This window comes from Sardina pilchardus, chromosome 10 (genome assembly GCF_963854185.1).
Source record: "Sardina pilchardus chromosome 10, fSarPil1.1, whole genome shotgun sequence".
Taxonomy (NCBI): Eukaryota; Metazoa; Chordata; class Actinopteri; order Clupeiformes; family Clupeidae; genus Sardina; species Sardina pilchardus.
In genome coordinates, this window is record NC_085003.1 from 31856728 (window position 1) to 31884357 (window position 27630).

Genomic DNA, 27630 nt, shown 5'->3' on the forward strand with positions numbered 1-27630 from the left:
GAATGACCACTGAATGGTTTTTATTATTTATGTGAACAGATTTTACAGACAGGAAAGTTTTTACAAACAGGAAAGCACATGCATAAACAAGAAAAGAATAGAATAGACAGAAAATTGTCATGGTTGTTAGATGCTGCTTCAAACTTAACTCTGTTAGAATATGTGACATATAGCCACACTTAAAGTATGTTTGATTTATATAAAATAGTGTAGAAATACAATTATTTACATGAACAATGACCCTGGGTAGAAGAATAGTTTATGTGCAAAGGAGACAAGTCATGAATATGCATCCATCCACTCACTCAATCATACAGGTATGCGCATACCAAGTAGATGCATAACCAGTGCCTTTCCACTAACACGCACAACAGTCTGGAGGGGAAATCTTAGTTCAATTCTGTGATAATAATACTGCTGACTTTCATTGGTCCTCAGTGCTTGTGGTTGACAAACAGTAACAAATCACCACTACACTCTCTCTCACACACACACACTCACACACACACACACACACACAGACAGAATTCGTATGTAGCAGTATCAATCAGCCAGATAGATGAACAGCAGTTTGAGCAGAACTACACACTGTAGATGATGCTCAGGCAAAATGTCCATTGTGTGGGGGAAAACTTAACATCTTGGGAAACCAAACAAGTACAGCATCACTTTTTTTTTTTGGCAAAACAAGGCAGTCCAACTCTACACAAGACTGCACTAAAACCGATTACCTTCAAATAAGAGAAATAAGCACACTTTAAAATAGTCCTGGTATGTCAAAGATTACATAACATTTGTATGTGTATACTACAGATACAAGGCTAGTGCATAATAGATAATAGGCCCTTAAATGATAGACTAAGAGGTCAAAATCACTCAGCCCTAATCAGCTTGATAAAACGTGTAAAAGCATCTCCGCAACACGCCCCTTACTTAGCAGTGTCCTATTAACACTACATCAACATGAATCTCCCAAGAAAGCCAACACCGAGCACTGCTTGACTGTGGTTTAAAGCTTAATAAGAGGTTAATAAGAAGTGAGGGTCGGTTTCTCGCACACGGTTTAAGCCTGGTCCTAGACTAACACTGAACTTCAATGGAGATCTCCACAGCGAAACCGGTTTTGGTCTAGGAGCAGGCCTAATCCTTGTGGGGGAAACTGGCCCTAAATGTTTAAATAATAACACACAAGCTCAACATGGCGCTAAATGACCAGTCTTGTACACACAGAGCAGGCCCTGTTGCCCTGGACCACCGCTGCAACTTAGCTTTAGCATCATTTTTCAAATTTTTTTTTACAAAAGTAAAAACTTTATTGGGCTCTCATCAGTACTTCATTCCGCGGCGCATGGGGGAGGGGCTGGGGGGCGGGGACGGCTGGCGGGAGCGCAGCACGCGGGCGTAGGGCGTGGCGTTGTTGTCCACGGCGTCCGCCCGGTGGCGCGTGACGGGCGTGCGCGAGGGGAACAGCGAGCGGAAGAACGGGCGCTTCTCGGGAGGGGCCACGTTCTCCGTCGCCATGGCGGCGGCGGCGGCCGCGGCACAGCCGCGCTTTTTGCAGGACGAGCCGGGAGTGGGAGGGGCGGGCGGCGGCATACACTCCGCCTTCCTCCTCAGCTCCGCCTTCACCAGCTGCAGACTCGTGTGGAGCTCCACCAAGATCTGATCCTGAGGTAAAAATGGAGGGAGGGAAAGAGATAGAGAGAGAGAAAGAGTGCATAGTAGGGAAGCACACAGTGTTAGAAGGAACAGTGATTAACAGGATCGAGTGAATGAGAATAGATAAAGATAGATAGAGAGAAAGAAAGAAAGAAAGAGAAAAAAGGAGAAAGAGAGAGATTGATTGTGAGTCAAAAGTAGAGCCAAAAGGATAGTGGAGTGGAGGGGAGAGGAGAGGAGGATAAATTAAACATGTGTGTGAGTGTGTTCCCCAGCTCTATCAGTCCTTATCAATCCCATTAGCAACTGTGAGTTACAGTAGAAAGATGGGAGGGGGAGAGAGGGAGAGAGAACCCCAGCAGGAGAAAAAAGAGCAGTGGTGAGGGAATGCTTTCATAGGGCCAGCAGCTAGCTAGCTCTCACACACTATAGTGCCTGCCTGGGCACTAGATTCATGGATGTGACACAAACTTGGCAAAATTTAAGATCTTTCATTCTGTATAACCATTGAAGTTCGTCAACAGCACTGTTTTCCAAATAGCCAGCAATGTGTATATGTATATGTATATGTATATGTACAGTGAGGAGAAAATGTATTTGATACCATGCTAAAGTTTCCTAAAAAGAGGAATATAAAATCATCATTTGACAATTGATCTTATTGCCTTAATTCAAAAAATGAGTAAAAATAAAACCGCTAAGGACACCAATTTTCTTTGTGATTGAAGAACGTATCGTAAATAAATAAATGTTCTTCCTAAATGCTAGGGGGAAGGAAGTATTTGACCCCCTATGTAACCCTATGGGAATTAAGCACATAGGGTTAACATAGGGGCAGGCAGTTTTTTATTTTTAAAGGCCAGCTATTTCATGGATCCAGGATATTATGCATCCTGATAAAGTTCCCTTGGCTTTTGGAATTAAAATAGCCCCACATCATCACATACCCTTCACCATATCTAGAGATTGGCATGGAGCTTTTTCCAGTAGGCCTATTAGCCTGTTTGATGCTCATTGAGCTCAATGCAAATCAAACAGGCTAATAGGCCTATTGGAAAAAGGACCATGCCAATCTCTAGCTATGGTGAAGGGTATATGATGATGTGGGGCTATTTTAATTCCAAAGGCCAAGGGAACTTTATCAGGATGCATAATATCCTGGGTCCATGAAATAGCTGGCCTTTAAAAAATAAAAATCTGCCTGGCTATGTTAACCCTATGTGTTAAATTCCCATAGGGTTACATAGGGGGTCAAATACTTCCTTCCCTTAGCATTTAAGGAAAACATTTATTTATTTACGAAACATTCTTCAATCACAAAGAAAATTGGTGTCCTTGGCGGTTTTATTTTTACTCATTTTTTTTAATTAAGGCATTAAGATCAATTGTCAAATGATGATTTTATATTCCTGTTTTAGCATGGTATCAAATACATATGCTCCTCACTGTATGTATGTATGTATATGTGTGTGTGTGTCCTTACCTGTTTATTGAGTTTCTCATCTGCGCTGCTGAGCGCCTGTCGGAGTCGTTCTCCATCTGTGTTTCTGCAGCACGCCCGCTCTCCCGACTGCAGCTCCGCCACTAACTTCTGCAGCTCATCACGCAGCTGACGCAGGTTCTACACACACACACACACAATGAACACGTTGATGTTCATTTTTCTTTCATCAAAACTCAAGTTTGCCATGTCCACCAACACATTCATCCCAAACACACAGCATCCATTCCTCAGCCCCCCCCCCCCCCCCCCCAAAAAACATGCAAACCATTCCTCGGCTCAAGTATGCAACGCGCGCGCACACACACACACACACACACACACACACACACACACACACACACACACACACACACACACACACACACACACACACACACACACACACACACACACACACACACACACACACACACACACACACACACACACACACACACCTTCTGTCCCTCATCCAGTTTACGGTCTGCTGTGGAGGCTGTAGTACTATTGCCAGGTGTTGGGTTTTGCACACGGGAACGCTGAAGTTCTGGGGGCAAAAGGAAACAGCCAGTCAGAGGTCAGATCATAGATACACACACACACACTGCAGCATTTACGTATATATCTATGGGTCAGATGATCAAAATATATCACATCCACTTGTCGAGCAATAACGTTGATTATACACAATAAAAATAATGATAAATAAGCATGTAGGTCTATAGGTCTATTCAAAACATTATTTTATGCTTGAACCACTGATTTTGTTGGATACTAAAATCAGTGGTGATTTTTTTCCTTTCTTTCTTTTTCTTGCTTTTGTACAAAACAATAACATACAGACGATAAAACCGGATTTAACATGCATGTTAAAGGTAGGGTATGGAATGAGCTTTTTTGGCCATTTTTGCAAAATCACTTGAAATCCTATTCCTAACCCACTTATAGCCACTAAATTGGAAGCACTGAAATGGAAATTAAACACGTCAATCATCTGCGGAACGGGCAGGGCTCGAAAAACTCCAGCCAATAGAATTCCTCACCCCATACCATCATTTCACAGCTCGATCGTCAATCTAACGTCTTACTCCTCTTCCTACTCCCCCTCCCCACCGCGCGCGACCCTTTCGAAAGCTGGTGACCGCGAGTCAGTGCTGAAACGAAACCAACTGCCTGCTGCTGCACGTCCATGTTCCCCTCTTGTTGTGTCACTTCATTTCTATACAAACTAACTAAGGCAGCGGATACCTACGGAAACTCAATCACCCACGCAATAAATAAGCTATGTAGCAAAAATTACATTTTACCATGACACGAAGAGTGCTGTAAACATGAAATCGAAACTTAACAGCTTGGAGCTACGGTGGAATAGGCGAACCAACGGGGCAGCACTAAACTCGGATATTTCAGGAGATAATCGCCCTGGTAAGAACAAACCAGATTCTGTTCAAATATACACACCTATGGCTACTGAACCATATGTACTACAACCCTTTGGAGGTGAATAGCCTAAAGAATGTAATTGGGGAAGTTGATGTGAGTGATTGTATGGAGACTAGAGCTCATAGTGCTGTAGACGCCAGGATGGCATTTCATTTAGCCTGGCTCGCTCTCGCGCTGCGCATTTGAATTGTCGCTCGTGCATGGAGGGCGGGACTTGAGGTTGTATATGTTCAAACTCTGCCGTCCGTTTTGCTAATTCCGTACCCAACCTTTAACAGTATTTTAGTTGACGTCAGAATCAATGCTATCACTCGATAAGCGGATATGATTAGACCCGTTATTTGGTGTAGCCCTCTGACGTTCCACATAACCCCTGTTGCCCCAGTCCCCTTACCGAGGGTCTTGAGCTTGACCTAAACGTTTTATAAAATGAGTTACCTAGTTAATTAATTGATTGCCCCCGTCCCCTTACCAAGGGTCTTGAGCTTGAGCTACACGTTTTAGAATGAGTTAACTAGTTAATTAATTGATTGCCCCCATCCCATCCCCTTACCAAGGGTCTTGAGCTTGAGCTACACGTTTTAGAAAATGAGTTAACTAGTTAATTAATTGATTGCCCCCATCCCATCCCCTTACCAAGGGTCTTGAGCTTGAGCTACACGTTTTAGAAAATGAGTTAACTAGTTAATTAATTGATTGCCCCCATCCCATCCCCTTACCAAGGGTCTTGAGCTTGAGCTACACGTTTTAGAAAATGAGTTAACTAGTTAAATAATTGATTGCCCCCATCCCATCCCCTTACCAAGGGTCTTGAGCTTGAGCTACACGTTTTAGAAAATGAGTTAACTAGTTAATTAATTGATTGCCCCCATCCCATCCCCTTACCGAGGGTCTTGAGCTTGACCTAAACGCTTTAGAAAATGAGTTAACTAGTTAATTAATTGATTGCCCCCATCCCATCCCCTTACCAAGGGTCTTGAGCTTGAGCTACACGTTTTAGAAAATGAGTTAACTAGTTAAATAATTGATTGCCCCCATCCCATCCCCTTACCAAGGGTCTTGAGCTTGAGCTACACGTTTTAGAAAATGAGTTAACTAGTTAATTAATTGATTGCCCCCATCCCATCCCCTTACCGAGGGTCTTGAGCTTGACCTAAACGCTTTAGAAAATGAGTTAACTAGTTAATTAATTGATTGCCCCCATCCCATCCCCTTACCAAGGGTCTTGAGCTTGAGCTACACGTTTTAGAAAATGAGTTAACTAGTTAATTAATTGATTGCCCCCGTCCCCTTACCAAGGGTCTTGAGCTTGAGCTACACGTTTTAGAAAATGAGTTAACTAGTTAATTAATTGATTGCCCCCATCCCATCCCCTTACCAAGGGTCTTGAGCTTGAGCTACACGTTTTAGAAAATGAGTTAACTAGTTAAATAATTGATTGCCCCCATCCCATCCCCTTACCAAGGGTCTTGAGCTTGAGCTACACGTTTTAGAAAATGAGTTAACTAGTTAATTAATTGATTGCCCCCATCCCATCCCCTTACCAAGGGTCTTGAGCTTGAGCTACACGTTTTAGAAAATGAGTTAACTAGTTAATTAATTGATTGCCCCCATCCCATCCCCTTACCGAGGGTCTTGAGCTTGAGCTACACGTTTTAGAAAATGAGTTAACTAGTTCATTAATTGATTGCCCCCGTCCCGTCCCCTTACCAAGGGTCTTGAGCTTGAGCTACACGTTTTAGAAAATGAGTTAACTAGTTCATTAATTGATTGCCCCCGTCCCGTCCCCTTACCAAGGGTCTTGAGCTTGAGCTACACGTTTTAGAAAATGAGTTAACTAGTTAATTAATTGATTGCCCCCGTCCCGTCCCCTTACCGAGGGTCTTGAGCTTGAGCTCCGTCCTGCAGAGGTCCAGCTCTGCCCTGCACTGCTCCAGCTCCAGCCTGCACTGCTCCAGCTCCACGTGCGCCTGCGGGTCTCTGTTTGCCGCCAGGCGCTGGGACCGACGCACGCTCGCCTCCTCTTCTGGCACCAGCGGCGGGAAGATGGACACGGACGCCGCCGCCGCCGTGCTCACGGGCCTGGATGACCTCTTGTCCAGGGCGGCGGTGAGTTCACGGATCTGCTCGTCCCGCTCCTGAGTAAACAGACAGAGGGGGGGTGTTTGAATATGTAGTCTAACAGCACCGTGCATGGCAGCTAAGCCCAATACACACACAGGCCGTCAAGGAATATCGTAATTTTGATTACATACTCAAACTGTACTACTATAACTAACTGTAAAAAAGTTCTCAAGAGGATTAGGACCATTGCACTAATTTCACTGCAACAGAACAGGAAACACAGACAGACAGACAGACAGGTAGACAGAGATGTACCTCCATCTCCTGGCTGTAATATTTCTTGAGGCTGGTCTGGAGGTTGTCGATCTTCTTCTCATAGCGCTCCTCAATCATGGTCTGCTCGGTTTCCAACGTCTCACTGAAGACAGACACACACACCTTCAATACATTTCATAATGCACCAATTTACTGGATAGGCACAGAATTGGTTCCTCTCAGATACCAGATCTCAGACAGGTGCCTGGAATGGGGGGAGGGGCGAGAGAGGACGGACCCTGCACATTCCCTTTTAAGTGTGTGAGTATCTTAATTGTACATTTGTGTGTGTGTGTGTGTGTGTGTGTGTACCTGAAATCACTCTGCATGCGTGAGATGACCTCCATCATCTCCGCACACACCTCTTCCCTCACGCTGGCCTCCATCTCCGCCTTCTCGTGACGCTGACGCAGGACCTCCCGCTTCAGCACCTCTATAGCCTGCAGCAAGGCCTATACACACACACACACACACACACACACACACACACACACACTCTCTTATTTCCAGAGTCCAAGATGCTCTGCCAGGATATTTAATAGACAATTTTATCCAAAGCGTCGGTCATTTTCACCTAACCTATGGTAGTATCATTACCCACACAAACGTGCATCAGCAAGGTTATCATTTACATCCATTAATTTGGCAGACACGTTAGCCAAAGCGACTTATGGCAATATAATAACAACATTTAAGCTATAGAGCTACTGCTACAGCAATAGAATATGTGAAGAGATCAGTTGCAAAACCCTTTCAGTCCAGCTGATCCCTTTTCTTTTAAATGAGCATTCTTTTTTTTATTATCAAGCTCCTATATGTTTTTGCCGACAAGTTGATACTTCAGACCAGGAAGAGATTTGATGAACGCATACTATGAGTGGAGAGCCTTCTCTTAAGGAGCATTCACATACGTCGCTACTCGCACATCGCTCCTCGCTTCCGTTAACTGTCAATCAACTCTATTCTACATTCTGATTTGGTACTCGCTTCACTCGCATCGCTGGAAGTTAAAATTATTTTAACTTTGTACCCGCCCACATCGCATCGCTAGTCCTCGCATCGCCTGTCCTGGCCACATTCAGCTAAAACACATTCACTTTACATTGACAGTTCTCGCTCAGAGATGGGCGAGTAGCGACGTATGTGAATGCAGCTTTATGGTAACTAAAATACACTACTCACAAAAAGTTAAGGATATCTGGCTTTTCGGTGAAATGTAATGCTTCAGAACAGAAAGCACTGAAACATTGAACTGTTGGACATGCACATTCAAAAACGTAGGTGGTCACATCCACCTATAAATGTTATAGTGTAGGAGATTTTAGGGCCATCCTGAAATTTCACCCAAAATCCGAATATCCCTGACTTTGTGTGAGTAGTGTACATAGATCCACAAGCTTACACCTGGAACAATCATGGTGATCACACACACACACACACACACACACACACTTACGTCAGAGTCAAACATGGTGATGTCTCCTTCGTTGTCACTATCATCCTCCAGGAAGCTGCTCTCATCGGCAGCTCCACCTTCTTGCTGCTCACGCAGGAGTGACAGGATGTACGCCACACGTGTCTTAGTGGTGGGGCCATGGACCAGCTACACACACACACACACACACAGAGAGAAAGAGTTATGCTGACACAGATGTACACAATCCAAAATGCTCTTCCAGGTAGAAGAGTTCCATATGAGAATGCTTCCATAATTCCACTTCTTTCTGAGAACTGTAATGCAGTCTGCAGGATGCTTGTAGAGAAACTACTGCAGTGTGTGTGTGTGTGTGTGTGTGTGTGTCTACTGGTAGTATCGGACAGCAGTGGACGTATGGAGAAACAGACCGGGGCAGTACCTGTGTTGCGATGGCGGAGAACTTGAGGGCCTGCAGCGTCTCATCGTAGGTGGACGCACAAGGGTTGATGTTGACCACCATGATGGAGCGGCCCATACCCGTGAAGAAGTTCTGCAGCACGCGCGTCAGCTTGCTGTCACGGAACGGGACCACCTGAGGGGCTCGAGATCTAAGCAGGAGAGAAGAGACTCAGGGGTCATGTTGGACAGTGCAGCTGTGTTTATGTAAGGGATAATGTATAGAACGCCGGTCATTATCGGAAAATAATTCCCGACAGGATGAACAGAACCCCGGCGCGCAGCGTTCAAAGTGAATGGGAGCTCCCTCAACATTCTAGAGAGCCGTATACTAAGTGTGCATAACGGTCTCTGTGCATATAGTCTATCTATCGTAGCCTTCTCGTCGCATGTCGTCACATTGTTAGTGTCAACACTGGGGTCGTAGGAAATTCCCCCCAAAATTCTGACATGCTAGACATTTGGTTGTAACGTCGTGGAATGTCACAGACAATAAACTGTGGGTCATTGAATAGGTCACATTACAAGACGCTTCCACCTTCGGGCGTCGTTCCCGACCTTTCCTATTCGAACGCGACACTGGAAATTCGCAGGCCATGAACACAATTGCCATAAGTGTGTGTGTGTGTGTATATAAGTGTGTGTGTACCTGTTGTTCTGGTTGTATCGGAGTGCCGTCATACAGCGGCCGAGTGTGTGCAGGGAGGTGTTGATGTTATTGGCCTCCTTCATTCTGTCGCCATTCTTCTGGTCCTTACAGCGCTCTGAACCGGCCAAGTCACACATAGACAGGCTGACCACACACACACACACACACACACACAAGGTAGAAGAAGCATAAACAAGATGAGAATCCTGACCAACAGCCATTTACACAAGGAATAGATACATGAAGAAAATAAATTTATGTGTGAACGTATGCATTATTACAAGAGAACAAAAGAGTGATTAGACGTGGTGTGTGTGTGTGTGTGTGTGTGTGTGTGTGTGTGTGTGTGTGTGTGTGTGTGTGTGTGTGTGTGTGTGTATACTTACTCGCTGATGCGTGTCCCCTGTTTGAAATCAGAGTCGGGTTGGATGTGCAGCAGGCGGATGGTGAAGATGCTGTGGCTGTGGGTAAAATTCAGAGGATTACTTAACTGTGTGTGTTTGTGTGTGTGTGTGTCTGTGTGTGTGTCTGTCTGTGTGTGTGTGTGTGTGTGTGTGTGTGTGTGTTTTCAGCTGAAATCATTCATTTAGGTAAGTTGATGATGTATAGTTGCAGTGTCTGAGTGTGTACACACGACACGTGGAGATCTTATTGAGGCATGTGTGAGTACCTGCGGCTAGAGTTGTGACTGAAAAGTGTGTGTGTCTGTGTGTGTACACACGACACGTGCAGATCTTATTGAGGGAGGTGTGAGTACCTGCGGCTAGAGTTGTGGTTCAGGTGTGTGCTGGCAAAACTCTGGTTCCGTCGTCCAGCCTTCAGAACCTTCCAGGCCTCATCTGCACTTTGCACCTGAATCCAAGTGAGGTCTATACGCACAGAGAGAGAGAGAGAGAGAGAGAGAGAGAGAGAGAGAGAGAGAGAGAGAGAGAGAGAGAGAGAGAGAGAGAGAGAGAGACAGAGACAGAGAGAGAGAGACGTTACTGAATGTTGAGGATTGTAAAATCCCAACTTCCCAATGAGAAGAGCTTCATGGCGTGTGTGTTTACCCTTCACGTAGGGGTTGCCATGCTTATCGTCACTGAGGCGGAGTGTGGCTCTCTTGCGGTTGTGCGCGGAGAGTGGGGTGTCGAGGAGGTCGTAGATGAACTCGTTGTAGATCTCGTAAAAGGACACCCACACAGAGATCTGCACCCCTTCCCCCAGCTCCTCTCCACGGCTCAAGCCCAGTCCATCAGCGTCCAGACACACGCTGTCCGAATCTGCCAGCAACACACACACACACACAAAAACATTACATTAACAACCACGCACAGAATAAAAACATCATTAATAAATCACAATACAATACAATTAATACAGAGCAATACAGTTCAATTAAATATTCCCCCTTTTTTCCTCCCTTAAAGATAATTGGTCTGTCCACTGGCAAACTGATCAATATACATTGATCATACAGCTCTTCATAATGCTGGTAGAACGCTTCCTTCGACATTCAAATATGCACCATATAATGACTGCTGAAACATATAATGACCGCCGTCAATGGCAACGGGTTTTGTGCTTCTGAATCACTTCTTTCATATCACTCCGCAAGTAGTGCGGTCACTTTTCACAATGGAACTTCATTCAAAAGAGACAGCAGATGTTTGATCAGCAATATGCTAAAGAATGTCTAGAACTAGCCTGATTACCATCGACTTGAAAGGCTCTGCGAGACTTTAGTCTGACCAAGAGCCTGTGCTACGTCGGTTTCTCCAAGTGCTTGGTTGACCCGCCTCCTTTAAGTGCCTCGATTTGCTACTGGTCGATGTCAGAAAGCGGTTTGCGGAGTTTAAACCAATAACAACACTCTTTCTTCTGCCTTGAACACGCCTCTACCCAGAGCCGTTGGAGCTGCTCAAAGTTGATTGGTTCTCGACCAAAGGGGGCAGTTCCGCAGATTTGGGGAATTCAGAAATCCTTCCCGATTAGCAGTTGACCAGACCAGCGACAGCAACGCCGGAGGTGTTACGTCACTGGGAGGGCGTGCCAGGCTAGTCTAGAACATTCTTCTCCTCCACCCCCGCTTTCTTACCCTCCAGCTGGGTGGCGATGTGGCTGGTGGTGGAGAAGCCTCCAATGCCGCTGTCGTAGCTCATGCTGGCGTCTTTACGCAGACGAGATGTCGAGCAGTCATCCTGTCACACACGTAAACACACACGTTAAAAACACGAGGGCAGGCCAACTCACAGACCGACTTCAAAACACACACACACACACACACACACACTTCCTGAATTTAAATCCAAACTTTTCAAATAATGACTGGCTACGAAATCTTTGGATCCTTTGGCACCATAAATTACATCTAATAGGACTGTAATCTTCTATATGATAATAAAAATGGGGTTACTGATAGGAGTGTGAGGAAGCATTAATGCGGGGCTACATCGTGTGCAACTGAATCATCATACCTGCCTCTAGTCAATGGAACTGACTACACCATGCACACATTCAAAAACTCTTCTTCTAAAAATATATATATTTTTACGCTCCATGAACAGAACGCTCACAGCATAAATAGTTTGGTGTGGTTTTAACCTTGTGTGAGCCCATGTTACAGCATAAATAGTTTGGTGTGGTTTTAACCTTGTGTGAGCCCATGTTACAGCATTAATAGTTTGGTGTGGTTTTAATCTCGTGTGAGCCCATCCCTCCTCCTCTTCCTCCTCCTCTTCCTCTTCCCTCACCTCATTCAGCAGTGCGGCTTTGCGGATGCTCTCCACTTTGACCTCACTGGTGTCCAGTCTGCGCACCTCCTGGCACAGGACGGGTTTCAGGTCCATGGCCGGGTAGAGCCGACCGGACAGCTTCAGGAACACTGACACCAGTGCCCGCGGCAACAAGCCTGCCTCCGAGCCCAAGCCTGCCAATGGGAAGGTGACACGTAAATCTCATCAATCTTATGCAATAATACATAGAATGCCGTGGGAAAAGTATCATGGTGGCAGTACTCTCAAAAGCTTGGAAAATAAGGAGACATATCTGCTTGCTGATAGTCCCTTATATTACTATATTACATATATTTTATTAACTTGCATTGACTGGAACAATATTGCTCTGAGGTAACTGATGATTGTTTGCTCTTCTTGTAATCCTATGACATTTGTCTGCCTCTCTCCTAATGGGATATTCTGTGACGGGATATGTAGCTTTAGGGACAGTCACTGACCTTGAATGGTGTATGTTTTGCCGGAGTTGGTGACTCCGTAGGTGTACAGGAGCCGGTTCTCGCCCTGCAGCACGTCCCGGACCAGCTCTCTCATGGTGCGGTCGTAGAACTCCTGCTGGCCCGCCCCTGATCCACAGATCTGTAGAACAGCACACACACACACACACACACATTCATGGTCACATACCAGCCAACCAGATTGATTATACGTGGGTACATGTACATGTGTGTGAGTGTGTTTGATACCTGTGAAGCTGAACTTGTGCATTTCCCTCCCAGCATGCGTATGTCTGTGTGTGTGTGTGTGTGTGTGTGTGTGTGTGTGTGTGTGTGTGTGTGTGTGTGTGCGTGTGAGATAGCATAATACCGGAGTAAAGCTGAACATGTATGCTCAGTGTGTGTGAGTATGCATGTGTATGTATGTGTGTGTGTGTGTGTGTAACAGCGTAATACCTGAGTGAAGCTGAACTTATGCATGCTCTGCGTGACTCCTCTCTCAGCGTGCCTCATGTTGTGGGAGTCTTTGGGCGCTTTCAGCAGTAGAGTCTCGTCCCCCTGTATGCTCACGCACCCCTGAAACAGCGGCCGGCCGAAAAGACAACAGAACGTAAAATCAGCAGTTAATGAAATGGCAGCTGTCTTAAAGTTAGTTAGGCATCACAGTTCATGTTCTGGCGCCCAACACCCTCGTCAGGAGAGCGCCTACATAATAAGGCATTTGCCGCAGAAATGAAAATGACACGCATTTAAATACATTTACTTTGGAGCACAGAAGAGTGTGCGAGAGAGCGAGTCCCTTCTGTGCGTAAAATAAAACTCCAGCAGCACAGGGGGCGCTGTCCTCTGGCGTCTCACCTGCTCCTCTCCGCGGTCCTGCTCCGCCTGCGTGAGGGGTCTGATGCGCAGGAACACCTTCAGCTTCTCCGAGCCCTCGTCTGCACTCCCCTTCCGCTCCACTGCAGCCCTGCCCTGCGCAGCACAACACAACACAGAACGGAGGGGACTGTATGAGCAATGTGTAAATTAGGTCTGACTGCTTTATATGTCAGTTTCTCAATAAACCGGCTGTACCATGGAGCTTTTCTGTAGTGTGACTTTTGTGAAAAGGTGAATTGCAATAAGGGGGGGACAAAAGAACAATTAAAAGAGTTTTATCGTTGTCCCTTGTCCCGGAGAGCGGGCAGAGCAGAGGGCATTGTAACGGGTCTGTCTGTCTGCTCAAGTAACATTAAATATTCTGGTCCAATGTACTTCCGATGTATATTGAATTTTGGTCCTCCTCTCGCTTGATCTTTAAATGCTAGTTCTACAACTGTCAATTGCTATGCTGCAGACAATGTATGTTCCCAAGTGATGTTAACACGAATGGGGTGGGAATTGATAACAACCAAAATCTGTAAAGAACATAAATTACTGGAAAAGATTTGAAGTAACATTACAACATCTCGGTCACACACTCAGAGAGAGTCTTTTTTAACAGTCCAAAAGCATGAACTAGGACATAAAAGGGCCCTTGTTTTGTCTGTGTGAATGCAACACCACATGAATGAAAGTACACACACAACAATGTGTGAAAAAAGAGTAAGCAAACAGTTTGGCTAAAGCAGCATGGCCTCCAGGAGAAAGTTCAGAGTGATGTGTTGTGTTACAGTGGCCTTCATTGTGAACGCATGACTCCAAGCTATGTGACAAACTGCAATGCCTCAAACTAAACAGACCAATAAATAACAGGATAGCCTAAGGTGACTGAACAAGAGAGAATTCATTAAAGGCAGTCATTTACCTACTAAAAAGAAAATGTATGTCTGTATGTGTATATATATCCAAACACCCTCCGACAGCAATAAGACCACATTTCATTTACATGTATTCAGGAGGAGGAGATCATAGCTATGAATTTGCACTGCATCTGTCAGTACTGATACTAGTGGATGGGAGAAGAGGAGGAGAAAGTGGTAGAAGGAGGTAGAGGAGGGAGGAGAAGGTGAAGGAGGAAAGAGGAGGAGGAGGAGGCATTTTGTTTCAATAAACATAAACATATTCAGCTAATACACCATCTCACAGCTTCAACATCAGGGACAACACCTCCCTCTCCCTTATCCTGTATGATCACACGGAGGAGATATTCATGAGGTGCAAGGCTGTGGTGCCAGCTAAACGTACCTGTCTTGCGGGCGTGTAGGGCTCTGTGGTGGGAGCAATGAGGGAAATTTCGGGCAGCGGGGGCTGGGGACGTAGCAGCAGACTCCCAAGGTCTGCCGCAGTGGACTCGAGCACGGCTCCACATTCTTCCTCGTCTGACAGTAGTCCGCATGGGGACAAGAGCGTTGACGCCATAGTCGCTACCTGGAGAAAGCACAAACATACAGTATGGTATCAATAGTCAAGTATCAACCAATTAAGGTGCGTTTGGGGCACACCTTGTAGATAATACAAGATATTTTTGGGCAACAGAGTTGAACAGGCTCAGACAGAGCCACATCACAAGTGTGGGGGTCAATCAACAAAGGTGTCAGGTATTAAGTAGTAGACAGAAGGACCACACCCCGTTACATCAAATGTCAACACTACTGTAAACCTGTTAGCCAAGATTGGAGAAATGTTCAAATTATCTTAAATTTGAATTCCTTGCCGTTTGGCAGCAACAATCTAAAGGCAAAAGTAATGCTTATCGGATGACCTACGGTCAGAGTTGCAGATTATGTTAATGCCGTTAACCTACTCCAAATTAACCTGCTACTGAAGTAGTATGGCAGACAATTGACATGCATGCATGGGGTCAATATTGTTGCCGTTCGGTTATCAAAATTCCAATGGGGCTTGCTTGTTCGTCTGCTTTCTCTCATCTCACTATTAGGAAGATCACTACATTTTAGCACTAGCTTCAACTCCACTATGTGCAAACTTAATCTCTGCAAATCACAATGCAGCCTTGACATAATGTTAACTTTATCGTTAACGTTATAAACGACTGGTAAAGACAACAGGCAAACGATCGGTTAAGAGAATAGTAAGGTATAACGTTAATCTAATCTCATTTGAGTTTAAATCACTCTTTACTAACTGTTCTAGTATTGTGGAGCGCTTTGAGTGGACGATTACAAAAGTGCTATTCTTAACGTTGCATATCACGTTTTGTTTCCTTGTGCCATGGCAGCTAACATTATGCTAGCTATCAACCATAGACATCACTGCGTAACTTTAGCAGCTAATCTTAAACTTAACCATATCGACGTACTCACAAGATCTAGGAAAATATATCGTTAATATGTCCATTCATGAAATATATCAATAGATCAACCATCGATTGTTGGTTCAGAGATATTTACGGAAATATGACTAGGTATGAGCTACCCAGAAAATGTGTTCCTTACCTTTTTGCAACAGCTCAACACAACACAAAACCAGTTAGTCCGTCCAATCTTCACTTCAGGCACCAAAGTTAGACTAGTTAAAAACAGCTCCTAGCATACACGTATCCAATGTAGTTATTTTCTCATTTAAATTACGCTTTTACTTCAAGACTAAATTACACTTGCTGAATCTAACGAAAGCCTAAACTATCTGGATAACAAAAAGCTTCACTGTGCTCACCTTCCTACCCGAGGCGCCCGCTGTTTGAATGAACCAATTCAAACATCGCGCTGCATCATGTCAGCGACCAATCCCTGCGCACGATTATCACTCAACCTGGCCAATGCAAGCGCTGCAGGGCATAAGGGGTGAACGCCCATTGACTAGGTGGCGCCGAAGCACGGACGTTTTGAATGTGTCTCCAAGTTTCCGACAGAAGCCAAGCCAACGTCGACTGCTGTGTTTTGAGACATTAACCAACACACATTACGCATCGACATTTTTTGTAAATTAGCTCACACGCGATGCCGTTGGAAAGTGTTTCCAGGAGCGTCGCCATTGCGACAAAGCTGCTGTTGTTTTTGAGACATGCACATTTACATTGGATTTGTGTCAGATGTTTTTTTTTTTACATGTTGCATATCCTTATTATAATTCACCCTACATAGGCTACGGTGTGAACTATGTGGGTTGTTGCCTAACCTTGTTGCCTACATCTTTAGCCAAAATGATAGAGACTGGCCTAGATGAGTTGTTATGTAGGCTAGACCAGGCTGTTCTGTTGGCCGACTGAATTGTTTCTTTGCAGTATCATTTGACAGTCTTCAGACCCTTTACTTTCAATGTAATGTGAGGCAGTGGAATGTTATTAGAATAAGGATGGTGACTGAAACCAACCCTACTGCAACCTTTGCTGTTTGAGTCGTCTCATGAGGGGGCTATTATCACCTCCTGTTATCACATACAGCATTCTGCTCCAGCTATTGAAGACAGGTGCCATTCTCATGTTTGATTGGTTGCAGAGTGGTCCCCTAAAAGGAAATGCCAGTATGGGAGGGGGTACTGTGAGAAATGTCACTGGCACTTGGCTTCAGACAGACAACGACACAGAGAGGGACAGTCGTCATGTGTCTATAGAAACGGAAGTTGCATGAATGGTTTAGTCAGAGAATTTCCCAGACAGAGGGGGTTTGCTGACTTTGTGGCCTAGCACTGTGGGCAACATTAGATCAAACGGAACTACACAGGAGTTTACATTTATTCATCATGAGTCCCTCAATGTCAGAGTGTCAATAACAGGTAAGGTACCCACCACACAATAACTATCCCTTTGTTTTCTCAAAGAAAATGATGTAAACTTCATGGAAACCATCAATCCTCTCTCTCAGTCAGGTTGCCTCTTCACATGGTGTCAAAAGACACAGAATTCACTGGATGGGCTGCACTCTTGGGCTGGTGAGTGCGACACACACACACACACACACACACACACACACACACACACATACACACGAGTCGTTGCTGCTAAACTTAGACATGACAATGCATATGCCCAGGCACTAGCACACAGGAGTCAGGCTGGCTGGTGTAGGGTTGCCGCCAATAGGTATGTTACTACATGGTGTGGAATGTTTGTACAATGAGATTGCTTGTTACAAGTGTGAACAACGCTGTAGGCCTACCACAGCAAGGCAAAGCTGATGTCTTACTGTAGCCGACTGGGTAGAGTGGACCTAAGATCTTTAGTTGCTCACATACAGTAAATGTTTCTTGACGTTCATGTGTCACTGATATCCATTTCATTGGCTACCACTAGGGTTCATCCCCGGTTAATTTTATTTCTGAAAGGGTTAACCCATATTGTCTGAGTTTTTGTGATCCACCTCTCGAGACAATGAGTAGCCTATGAGAAATGTTCCTGAAAAGGTGAAATGTTTACTGTGTCTTAATCTTCTGCTCTCTTTATTTCTCTTGTTTCCTCTCCTGTGAAAGCAGAGTTCACTGTTTCTAGGACAGTTTATTTCTCTTCCATTCAGTATCACCCCTGTGCTTCCTTCTTGCAATGGGCAACTACAGTTCGGCTCTTACTGCTGGTAAGGTGGTGTCTCCTATACTTTGACTGGTAGTCAAAGTGTTTGGTTGGACACTATTGTTTATTTTGGGCTTTAGGGAAATGGAGAGGTTTACACTTAAGAGTCAATCATCTATTGTTTTTTCCACAAGCGTGCTGATTAGGGGAAATACAAAAATACACAGTGAGCTTTCATGACAGCATTAGATTCTAGAAAGATTGCATATACTTGGCTTGTTTACTTTTTAGTCCTTGAGCCAGAGGGGTTGGTCGGTACCATCTGAGGGGAATAAGTGAGTTATTTTTAGAAAATAAGTGGTGGTAATAGCTTTTTGTATATGTTATCACCCTGTTTGTCTATTACATGCTTATTCAGGGATATATTACAGTTGAATAGGCTAAAATCTTAATTAATAGGTATCCCCACAAAACTTCCACAGCTGATTATTTACATTGTGTCAATAATATTTGTGATGCGATCTGGAAAAACTCATCACATGGTTAAGATTGTGATACCATCCTATAGCATCAACTTATGATTGTGATACCATCCTAGCAATATCCAAGATTTTGGGAGGATGGTATCCAAGATTTTGCAAGGGGACAGTGTCAAGAATGTTGCTATGATATCAGAATCTTAAATTTCATCTGGGTAAGACCGGAGCAAAAACCAAGGATTTTTGAGTGCACCATGTGATGGCTTTTCGTAGATCACATCACATTTTGTATAGGACATCTTCTGAAATATATGTATGAATATGTAAATGAGACATTATTTAATAAAATATGCAATAATTTATATATTACAAGTACAGAAATTTTGAGAAGTGTTTGGAAATTTTAACATTGGATAAAATCCTGTTTTAAATTTTCCTTTTTTCCCATTTTGGTGACATTAGAGTGAGAATGTCTGAGCTGAAAACCCATATAAAAGTTAATATGTTATATGTATATTATTTACTTTCCATACTATACATGTAGGTCACAAATCATATGAACACAACCTCCTTTGTGGTGCTAGGTATCAGCTCTTGATTTAATGTAGGGTTGATTCATTGATTAGTTGTCAACTATTAAATAAATCATCAACTATTTTGGAAGCAGCTTATTTTTTTTATGAAAAATATGTTTAGAATTAAAGATTGCATAGATTGCAGCTATTACACTCTCAACTTCACTTATTACATTAAACTAAATATGTGCCGTGAGGACGTCATTTTGGGCTTTTGGAAACACTGATACTTTCATTGGATTGATCAAACAGCTTATTGATTTATGGACTTTGAAAATAATCATTAATTGCAGCCCTAGTATAGTCAGTGCTTTGGTGTCTCATAAAGGGCTTTTAATAGAGGGAGCTTGGTAGTTTCTCGTGCACAGACTGCATTCAAATGTTTGGTATTCAAATGTTTGGCTCTTGTTTTGCATACTGGTGTACTCTAGGTCCAGTGCATTCATCATCCAGTCAGTAAATGAGCACCATACTGCAGGGCAAACACGACACATTAGACGGGTGGTTTTATGTTGTGTGGGGTCTTCTGGATAGTTGGATTGTACAAAAGACATCACTTTATAACTGGATTTGAGCCACTGCCATGGGTTTGTATAGTTATTTGCAATGTTTGGGAAGTACTTTATCAGTCTCTTCATTGATGTAGGACAAAGCTGTGAATAACAGTGAACAGTCTGTATCAGTGTGCTCTTTCAGCTGTGATGAGTGTTGGAAGTAGTTGCTTCTGGCTTTGCTCTGAGTTCACAAGTTCACATCTATCGTTTGTGATTTAGATATTGAAGACTTTAAAGCCATCATATCGTCTGGAAGCCCATCTGCCAGGAGACGTGGCACCATTCGCAGGTCCCAATCAGAGATCCTCCTATCAGTAAGTGAACCAGACTAATGGAGTTTAATGGAGTGTCGCTATAGGCCTGCTGAAGCATCTCCAGATTATGCTAATGACAGTACACAGATACGGCAGTTGTAATGGCAACAGGACTTCAAAGGGCACATTGGGGAAACAGGGCAATCCACCAAGCATACCCTTTCAACTTTCAAGGCATTTCTGGTGGCACAGAAAGCAACATTGGGGTAATGAAAATTGGGGGATAAACAAAAAATGTAAAATTCCTGTTTTGACTTTTTGACCTGTGTTGAGGTTTTAACCGAAAACGCTTCAGGATCAGATCGAAAGGATCTACAGTCGTGTTTCTGGCTTTTCTAGTTTTCTTGAATAGCTACTTCAACCCCACCAGCTAGCTGTGCTGTAGTATTTCCAGTTTGCTCAAATGTCATTTCCTGGTCATAATGCTGTCATAATGGCAGGCAGCCATGGTGCAGGGCATAATAAGAGCATCCGCACCATGTGACGGAGTGTCTGGTTAAGGAAATGGCAGGTGCGAATGATCTGACTTTAAAGAGAGAGCAGGTGACGACACACACACACACACACTGCGGAGGGGAGTTGGGGGTTGGGGTCATGACATGATTCCAGTGTTGTTTACAGATGACAGAGTGAAGATTAGGCAGTGGCATTTCCATACTCAGCCTGCCCTTGAGTTATATTTAACTCCCTGTTCCTCTCTACGTCTATACCCTCCAGAATGAAGTCTTACAATATGTTGTAAAGTGCATCATTGCTCAGTACCTTTAATCTGAAAACATTTTAGGATCCACATTTCAAAATGCGCAACGTTATTATTTTATGAATGGGCAAGTTGCCAATACTTATATTTATTGTCAAGTTGATAGTTATTTTGCAAGCCAGATTTGAACTGTAAGGAGACTTTTCTGCCCCATAGTTCATGCAGTTAAGAAATTTCAGAAAATGTTATAGAGCATTTTTGGGTGTCAATCTCTGGGTTTCGGTTGAAAGATAGCATCATTGGTCATCAGTGGTTATTGCTAGCTGCTAGACAAAGGCACAACAGTAGTTAACTCTCTTTCTTCAGTACATCATGCACGGGCAAAATAATCACCAAGAAGGGAACTTCCCCAATGTTTTCATACAGTGACATCTAGTTCATTTCTTTCTGACTGCAGCACTTAGAAAGCTATTTATATTTGTCAGAACATTTATTTCTGGTAGCTGTCATCAATGCAACGACATCTGGCTGAAGTAGACAGTATCACTACCAGCAACCTCAAACAGCTGTTTTCCCTCCTCAGTACTTATCTTCACATCAAATGCACCAATACAATGCATTACAATAATATACATTGGTAAGACATTTTATATGGCTTTCTTCACAATGTAACAACACATTGCACACAGTGTAATAATAGAGGTAACCTATTATCATGCAAACCCAATGAAGTATTAATTATTTTTGACACTCAATATAGTTTGATGCCATGATTGAAACATGCTCAATATGAAGTGTGGCCTTATGATTATTAATCTGCTTTCTTTACCACAGTCCTCTCAGTCCCCACTCTCTGAATCGTTCCCACCTGTAATGTCCTGTGATGAGTCACAGAAACCTGAGCCAGAGGAGACTAATGGACCGGACCTGCTGGCTCTCAAGTTCCTCAATGTGGTGGATGCCCCAGTAAGTCACCTCCTCAGCCTCTGCCTTGTGTCCAATTTCTCTCCATGCACTTATCGGTTTTGCCAGGCTTTCTCATAGACCCTACATGTCAAGCAAACCTGCACCAGGGAGCTTGCCACCAGATCAGAGTTTGCACTGAAAAGCTCAGAGTTTTCCATTAGCAAACTGTTTACACGTTTCTTAACACATTATTAAAAGAACATAGCATCAGTACAAAAAGACAATAGCAAGAGTTACATGTAAATAACTTGCAAAAAAACATATTGTCATGTTTTTGACATTGCAGAGATAATCCCATCTCTCTTCCCTAACTCTACTTTTCAAAGGACACATACCCTACCTTTTCTGACATTGACAATACTCTTTCACTTTCACTCTTGTATTCCTTTTTTATTTTATTTTTATTTTGAGATTTAAAACTGGGGTCTATACCAACGTGTCAGCAAGGCTATTAGACTGACTTAATTTGACTGAAGTAATTTAGAGAATATTACAGTGAGACATTCATGTTCAGTAGAGCAGCTGAGAGTTTCTAGTGATAGCATTAGCACTATGAGAAGCCATTAGACTGAAGCAGATCACTGGCGCGGCAGGTTCTGCTTCTGCAGCGTTTTAGAGAGACGCGGAGAGATAGTGCTGGGCAGATCTCAGCTGTGAAATTGTTTGTCATTGTAGCTGAGGATTGGATAGACATTAGACATTGGCAAGGAAGTTACTGCAAGTTAATAATAGATATTGATCTGTTTATTACATTGCGAGTATCAAATGTGATCTTAATCATATATTTATATCTATGATTAACTGTTTAGAGAGAGTACATACTCCAGATCTTATAACCATTTAATGGAGCTACAGACACAGCTCAGAAAGTCTGTGGAATAAAAATAAATATATTGTGATGAAGTTGTTGGATGGTGAATTCTCCGAAGTTGCATACTGTAGCTCTCCTAGTAGAAGATTCACATAGTTTTAAATTTGAGGATAAAACTCTTCACTTTATATCGAATGCATAGCCTAATCATGTAATTGTTGCAGGAAAGCAAACTAAAGTCTTTTTATTTTGTTTTCAATCAATGGGAGACATGGGATGTCATGGACTACGGGTAGGCTGTGCGCTTAAATCATTTTCAGAGCCAATACAACACAGTGAATAGGCTAATAATTGGATTGAGGTCATTGCTACGCATCTGTTAAAATGTGTTGTCAAAGTCAGTTACCTTACCCACCCACAAATAATGTGAACAATACAACATTTTTGCATTACTTGTACGATAACAACATTGACTTTTTTTCTTTTATTTACCACAAAGCCTGGTATGATACAGCCTAAACCATGTATTAAGTCAAGTATCTGTAGCTTAATTCAAGAAGCAGTCGTTTTTGTCGTCTTCTAGAGATGTTTTACCAACATGGACTCATAAGGATGCTCATGCCCAACACTAAACTGGGCACTGACCGATTGCGCCACTGGAGCCACACGCAATGTGCTGCAGGACAAACAAATCGGAGGTATCATTCTGCACTGTTCAAGACTGAACGCGATAGAAGCCAATTTCATAAAGGGTATGCTCCAGGTGAGGCTCGAACTCACAACCTCGGCATTGCTCTGCTGGAACTGTCTTATAAGTACCGCGCGCTGACCGATTGCGCCACTGGAGCCACACGCAATGTGCTGCAGGACAAACAAATCGGAGGTATCATTCTGCACTGTTCAAGACTGAACGCGATAGAAGCCAATTTCATAAAGAGTATGCTACAGGTGAGGCTCGAACTCACAACCTCGGCATTGCTCTGCTGGAACTGTCTTATAAGTACCGCGCGCTGACCGATTGCGCCACTGGAGCCACACGCAATGTGCTGCAGGACAAACAAATCGGAGGTATCATTCTGCACTGTTCAAGACTGAACGCGATAGAAGCCAATTTCATAAAGAGTATGCTCCAGGTGAGGCTCGAACTCACAACCTCGGCATTGCTCTGCTGGAACTGTCTTATAAGTACCGCGCGCTGACCGATTGCGCCACTGGAGCCACACGCAATGTGCTGCAGGACAAACAAATCGGAGGTATCATTCTGCACTGTTCAAGACTGAACGCGATAGAAGCCAATTTCATAAAGAGTATGCTCCAGGTGAGGCTCGAACTCACAACCTCGGCATTGCTCTGCTGGAACTGTCTTATAAGTACCGCGCGCTGACCGATTGCGCCACTGGAGCCACACGCAATGTGCTGCAGGACAAACAAATCGGAGGTATCATTCTGCACTGTTCAAGACTGAACACGATAGAAGCCAATTTCATAAAGAGTATGCTACAGGTGAGGCTCGAACTCACAACCTCGGCATTGCTCTGCTGGAACTGTCTTATAAGTACCGCGCGCTGACCGATTGCGCCACTGGAGCCACACGCAATGTGCTGCAGAACAAACAAATCGGAGGTATCATTCTGCACTGTTCAAGACTGAACGCGATAGAAGCCAATTTCATAAAGAGTATGCTCCAGGTGAGGCTCGAACTCACAACCTCGGCATTGCTCTGCTGGAACTGTCTTATAAGTACCGCGCGCTGACCGATTGCGCCACTGGAGCCTCACGCAATGTGCTGCAGGACAAACAAATCGGAGGTATCATTCTGCACTGTTCAAGACTGAACGCGATAGAAGCCAATTTCCTAAAGAGTATGCTCCAGGTGAGGCTCGAACTCACAGCCTCGGCATTGCTCTGCTGGAACTGTCTTATAAGTACCGCGCGCTGACCGATTGCGCCACTGGAGCCACTCGCAATGTGCTGCAGGACAAACAAATCGGAGGTATCATTCTGCACTGTTCAAGACTGAACGCGATAGAAGCCAATTTCATAAAGAGTATGCTCCAGGTGAGGCTCGAACTCACAACCTCAGCATTGCTCTGCTGGAACTGTCTTATAAGTACCGCGCACTGACCGATTGCGCCACTGGAGCCACACGCAATGTGCTGCAGGACAAACAAATCGGAGGTATCATTCTGCACTGTTCAAGCCTGAACGCGATAGAAGCCAATTTCATAAAGAGTATGCTCCAGGTGAGGCTCGAACTCACAACCTCGGCAATGCTCTGCTGGAACTGTCTTATAAGTACCGCGCGCTGACCGATTGCGCCACTGGAGCCACACGCAATGCGCTGCAGGACAAACAAATCGGAGGTATCATTCTGCACTGTTCAAGACTGAACGCGATAGAAGCCAATTTCCTAAAGAGTATGCTCCAGGTGAGGCTCGAACTCACAACCTCGGCATTGCTCTGCTGGAACTGTCTTATAAGTACCGCGCGCTGACCGATTGCGCCACTGGAGCCACACGCAATGTGCTGCAGGACAAACAAATCGGAGGTATCATTCTGCACTGTTCAACACTGAACGCGATAGAAGCCAATTTCCTAACGAGTATGCTCCAGGTGAGGCTCGAATTCACAACCTCGGCATTGCTCTGCTGGAACTGTCTTATAAGTACCGCGCGCTGACCGATTGCGCCACCGGAGCCACACGCAATGTGCTGCAGGACAAACAAATCGGAGGTATCATTCTGCACTGTTCAAGACTGAACACGATAGAAGCCAATTTCAGAAAGAGTATGCTCCAGGTGAGGCTCGAACTAACAACCTCGGCATTGCTCTGCTGGAACTGTCTTATAAGTACCGCGCGCTGACCGATTGCGCCACTGGAGCAGCAGGCAATGTGCTACAGGACAAACAAATCAGAGGTATCATTCTGCACTGTTCAAGAATGAACGCGATAGAAGCCAATTTCATAAAGAGTATGCTCCAGGTGAGGCTTGAACTCACAACCTCGGCATTGCTCTGCTGGAACTGTCTTATAAGTACTGCGCGCTGACCGATTGCGCCACTGGAGCCACTCGCAATGTGCTGCAGGACAAACAAATCGGAGGTATCATTCTGCACTGTTCAAGACTGAACACGATAGAAGCCAATTTCAGAAAGAGTATGCTCCAGGTGAGGCTCGAACTAACAACCTCGGCATTGCTCTGCTGGAACTGTCTTTTAAGTACCGCGCGCTGACCGATTGCGCCACTGGAGCCACAGGCAATGTGCTGCAGGACAAACAAATCAGAGGTATCATTCTGCACTGTTCAAGAATGAACGCGATAGAAGCCAATTTCATAAAGAGTATGCTCCAGGTGAGGCTCGAACTCACAACCTCGGCATTGCTCTGCTGGAACTGTCTTATAAGTACCGCGCGCTGACCGATTGCGCCACTGGAGCCACACGTAATGTGCTGCAGGACAAACAAATCGGAAGTATCATTCTGCATTCAAGACTGAACGCGATAGAAGCCAATTTCAGAAAGTATGCTCCAGGTGAGGCTCGAACTCACAACCTCGGCATTGCTCTGCTGGAACTGTCTTATAAGTACCGCGCGCTGACCGATTGCGCCACTGGAGCCAGACGCAATGTGCTGCAGGACAAACAAATCGGAGGTATCATTCTGCACTGTTCAAGACTGAACGCGATAGAAGCCAATTTCATAAAGAGTATGCTCCAGGTGAGGCTCGAACTCACAACCTCGGCATTGCTCTGCTGGAACTGTCTTATAAGTACCGCGCGCTGACCGATTGCGCCACTGGAGCCACTCGCAATGTGCTGCAGGACAAACAAATCGGAGGTATCATTCTGCACTGTTCAAGACTGAACATGATAGAAGCCAATTTCAGAAAGAGTATGCTCCAGGTGAGGCTTGAACTCACAACCTCGGCATTGCTCTGCTGGAACTGTCTTATAAGTACCGCGCGCTGACCGATTGCGCCACTGGAGCCACAGGCAATGTGCTGCAGGACAAACAAATCAGAGGTATCATTCTGCACTGTTCAAGACTGAACGCGATAGAAGCCAATTTCATAAAGAGCATGCTCCAGGTGAGGCTCGAACTCACAACCTCGGCATTGCTCTGCTGGAACTGTCTTATAAGTACCGTGCGCTGACCGATTGCGCCACTGGAGCCACACGCAATGCGCTGCAGGACAAACAAATCGGAGGTATCATTCTGCACTGTTCAAGCCTGAACGCGATAGAAGCCAATTTCATAAAGAGTATGCTCCAGGTGAGGCTCGAACTCACAACCTCGGCATTGCTCTGCTGGAACTGTCTTATAAGTACCGCGCGCTGACCGATTGCGCCACTGGAGCCACACGCAATGCGCTGCAGGACAAACAAATCGGAGGTATCATTCTGCACTGTTCAAGACTGAACGCGATAGAAGCCAATTTCCTAAAGAGTATGCTCCAGGTGAGGCTCGAACTCACAACCTCGGCATTGCTCTGCTGGAACTGTCTTATAAGTACCGCGCGCTGACCGATTGCGCCACTGGAGCCACACGCAATGTGCTGCAGGACAAACAAATCGGAGGTATCATTCTGCACTGTTCAACACTGAACGCGATAGAAGCCAATTTCCTAAAGAGTATGCTCCAGGTGAGGCTCGAACTCACAACCTCGGCATTGCTCTGCTGGAACTGTCTTATAAGTACCGCTCGCTGACCGATTGCGCCACCGGAGCCACACGACAAACAAATCGGAGGTATCATTCTGCACTGTTCAACACTGAACGCGATAGAAGCCAATTTCCTAAAGAGTATGCTCCAGGTGAGGCTCGAACTCACAACCTCGGCATTGCTCTGCTGGAACTGTCTTATAAGTACCGCGCGCTGACCGATTGCGCCACCGGAGCCACACGCAATGTGCTGCAGGACAAGCAAATCGGAGGTATCATTCTGCACTGTTCAACACTGAACGGGATAGAAGCCAATTTCCTAAAGAGTATGCTCCAGGTGAGGCTCGAACTCACAACCTCGGCATTGCTCTGCTGGAACTGTCTTATAAGTACCGCGCGCTGACCGATTGCGCCACCGGAGCCAGACGCAATGTGCTGCAGGACAAACAAATCGGAGGTATCATTCTGCACTGTTCAACACTGAAC

At 44.6% G+C, this 27630-nt stretch overlaps 2 protein-coding genes and 24 non-coding genes across 28 annotated transcripts in view; 1 reads left to right on the top strand and 25 right to left on the bottom strand.

Annotated features, from left to right (window-relative positions):
• Window positions 1-44: 44 nt before the first annotated feature.
• kif20a (kinesin family member 20A) lies at window positions 45-16306 on the bottom strand. 2 transcript variants are annotated; one of them, XM_062547810.1, is made up of 19 exons: window positions 16075-16306; window positions 14864-15046; window positions 13556-13669; window positions 13154-13273; window positions 12701-12839; window positions 12219-12394; window positions 11564-11666; window positions 10536-10748; window positions 10244-10355; window positions 9873-9947; window positions 9487-9630; window positions 8821-8989; window positions 8421-8567; window positions 7277-7416; window positions 6965-7067; window positions 6462-6723; window positions 3601-3689; window positions 3143-3280; window positions 45-1668 (listed from the first exon to the last, which is right to left on the bottom strand). In XM_062547810.1, exons 2-19 carry the CDS (start codon window positions 15035-15037, stop codon window positions 1327-1329), a joined length of 2760 nt encoding a protein of 919 aa, XP_062403794.1. In that variant the 5' UTR covers window positions 15038-15046; window positions 16075-16306; the 3' UTR covers window positions 45-1326. The 2 variants fall into 2 exon arrangements, with proteins under 2 accessions (XP_062403794.1, XP_062403795.1); XM_062547811.1 differs by lacking the exon at window positions 45-1668 and adding an exon at window positions 1675-1965.
• Window positions 16307-17155: 849 nt separating this feature from the next.
• The window catches only part of si:dkey-71d15.2 (SH3 domain-containing kinase-binding protein 1), a 64789-nt gene continuing 54314 nt past the window's right edge, over window positions 17156-27630 (top strand). Inside the window, exons 1-5 of one of the 2 annotated variants that reach the window (XM_062547781.1) lie at window positions 17156-17353; window positions 17443-17509; window positions 18052-18147; window positions 19911-20005; window positions 21540-21671. In XM_062547781.1, coding sequence (XP_062403765.1) covers window positions 21589-21671 — 83 coding nt within the window. In that variant the 5' untranslated portion in view covers window positions 17156-17353; window positions 17443-17509; window positions 18052-18147; window positions 19911-20005; window positions 21540-21588. Of the gene's footprint in view, window positions 17354-17442; window positions 17510-18051; window positions 18148-19609; window positions 19725-19910; window positions 20006-21539; window positions 21672-27630 lie in introns of those variants that run through there. The other variant, XM_062547782.1, reaches the window with a different exon arrangement.
• Window positions 23238-23330, bottom strand: trnai-uau (transfer RNA isoleucine (anticodon UAU)). The gene is given in 2 exon segments: window positions 23238-23273; window positions 23293-23330. It is a non-coding gene; the product is annotated as a tRNA-Ile (tRNA).
• On the bottom strand, window positions 23423-23515 carry trnai-uau (transfer RNA isoleucine (anticodon UAU)). Its single transcript is given in 2 exon segments — window positions 23423-23458; window positions 23478-23515. It is a non-coding gene; the product is annotated as a tRNA-Ile (tRNA).
• On the bottom strand, window positions 23608-23700 carry trnai-uau (transfer RNA isoleucine (anticodon UAU)). Its single transcript is given in 2 exon segments — window positions 23608-23643; window positions 23663-23700. It is a non-coding gene; the product is annotated as a tRNA-Ile (tRNA).
• On the bottom strand, window positions 23793-23885 carry trnai-uau (transfer RNA isoleucine (anticodon UAU)). The gene is given in 2 exon segments: window positions 23793-23828; window positions 23848-23885. It is a non-coding gene; the product is annotated as a tRNA-Ile (tRNA).
• Window positions 23978-24070, bottom strand: trnai-uau (transfer RNA isoleucine (anticodon UAU)). Its single transcript is given in 2 exon segments — window positions 23978-24013; window positions 24033-24070. It is a non-coding gene; the product is annotated as a tRNA-Ile (tRNA).
• Window positions 24163-24255, bottom strand: trnai-uau (transfer RNA isoleucine (anticodon UAU)). The gene is given in 2 exon segments: window positions 24163-24198; window positions 24218-24255. It is a non-coding gene; the product is annotated as a tRNA-Ile (tRNA).
• trnai-uau (transfer RNA isoleucine (anticodon UAU)) lies at window positions 24348-24440 on the bottom strand. The gene is given in 2 exon segments: window positions 24348-24383; window positions 24403-24440. It is a non-coding gene; the product is annotated as a tRNA-Ile (tRNA).
• trnai-uau (transfer RNA isoleucine (anticodon UAU)) lies at window positions 24533-24625 on the bottom strand. The gene is given in 2 exon segments: window positions 24533-24568; window positions 24588-24625. It is a non-coding gene; the product is annotated as a tRNA-Ile (tRNA).
• On the bottom strand, window positions 24718-24810 carry trnai-uau (transfer RNA isoleucine (anticodon UAU)). The gene is given in 2 exon segments: window positions 24718-24753; window positions 24773-24810. It is a non-coding gene; the product is annotated as a tRNA-Ile (tRNA).
• trnai-uau (transfer RNA isoleucine (anticodon UAU)) lies at window positions 24903-24995 on the bottom strand. The gene is given in 2 exon segments: window positions 24903-24938; window positions 24958-24995. It is a non-coding gene; the product is annotated as a tRNA-Ile (tRNA).
• Window positions 25088-25180, bottom strand: trnai-uau (transfer RNA isoleucine (anticodon UAU)). Its single transcript is given in 2 exon segments — window positions 25088-25123; window positions 25143-25180. It is a non-coding gene; the product is annotated as a tRNA-Ile (tRNA).
• Window positions 25273-25365, bottom strand: trnai-uau (transfer RNA isoleucine (anticodon UAU)). The gene is given in 2 exon segments: window positions 25273-25308; window positions 25328-25365. It is a non-coding gene; the product is annotated as a tRNA-Ile (tRNA).
• On the bottom strand, window positions 25458-25550 carry trnai-uau (transfer RNA isoleucine (anticodon UAU)). The gene is given in 2 exon segments: window positions 25458-25493; window positions 25513-25550. It is a non-coding gene; the product is annotated as a tRNA-Ile (tRNA).
• On the bottom strand, window positions 25643-25735 carry trnal-uaa (transfer RNA leucine (anticodon UAA)). Its single transcript is given in 2 exon segments — window positions 25643-25678; window positions 25698-25735. It is a non-coding gene; the product is annotated as a tRNA-Leu (tRNA).
• trnai-uau (transfer RNA isoleucine (anticodon UAU)) lies at window positions 25828-25920 on the bottom strand. Its single transcript is given in 2 exon segments — window positions 25828-25863; window positions 25883-25920. It is a non-coding gene; the product is annotated as a tRNA-Ile (tRNA).
• On the bottom strand, window positions 26008-26100 carry trnai-uau (transfer RNA isoleucine (anticodon UAU)). The gene is given in 2 exon segments: window positions 26008-26043; window positions 26063-26100. It is a non-coding gene; the product is annotated as a tRNA-Ile (tRNA).
• trnai-uau (transfer RNA isoleucine (anticodon UAU)) lies at window positions 26193-26285 on the bottom strand. Its single transcript is given in 2 exon segments — window positions 26193-26228; window positions 26248-26285. It is a non-coding gene; the product is annotated as a tRNA-Ile (tRNA).
• Window positions 26378-26470, bottom strand: trnai-uau (transfer RNA isoleucine (anticodon UAU)). Its single transcript is given in 2 exon segments — window positions 26378-26413; window positions 26433-26470. It is a non-coding gene; the product is annotated as a tRNA-Ile (tRNA).
• On the bottom strand, window positions 26563-26655 carry trnai-uau (transfer RNA isoleucine (anticodon UAU)). The gene is given in 2 exon segments: window positions 26563-26598; window positions 26618-26655. It is a non-coding gene; the product is annotated as a tRNA-Ile (tRNA).
• On the bottom strand, window positions 26748-26840 carry trnai-uau (transfer RNA isoleucine (anticodon UAU)). Its single transcript is given in 2 exon segments — window positions 26748-26783; window positions 26803-26840. It is a non-coding gene; the product is annotated as a tRNA-Ile (tRNA).
• Window positions 26933-27025, bottom strand: trnai-uau (transfer RNA isoleucine (anticodon UAU)). The gene is given in 2 exon segments: window positions 26933-26968; window positions 26988-27025. It is a non-coding gene; the product is annotated as a tRNA-Ile (tRNA).
• Window positions 27118-27210, bottom strand: trnai-uau (transfer RNA isoleucine (anticodon UAU)). The gene is given in 2 exon segments: window positions 27118-27153; window positions 27173-27210. It is a non-coding gene; the product is annotated as a tRNA-Ile (tRNA).
• On the bottom strand, window positions 27289-27381 carry trnai-uau (transfer RNA isoleucine (anticodon UAU)). Its single transcript is given in 2 exon segments — window positions 27289-27324; window positions 27344-27381. It is a non-coding gene; the product is annotated as a tRNA-Ile (tRNA).
• On the bottom strand, window positions 27474-27566 carry trnai-uau (transfer RNA isoleucine (anticodon UAU)). The gene is given in 2 exon segments: window positions 27474-27509; window positions 27529-27566. It is a non-coding gene; the product is annotated as a tRNA-Ile (tRNA).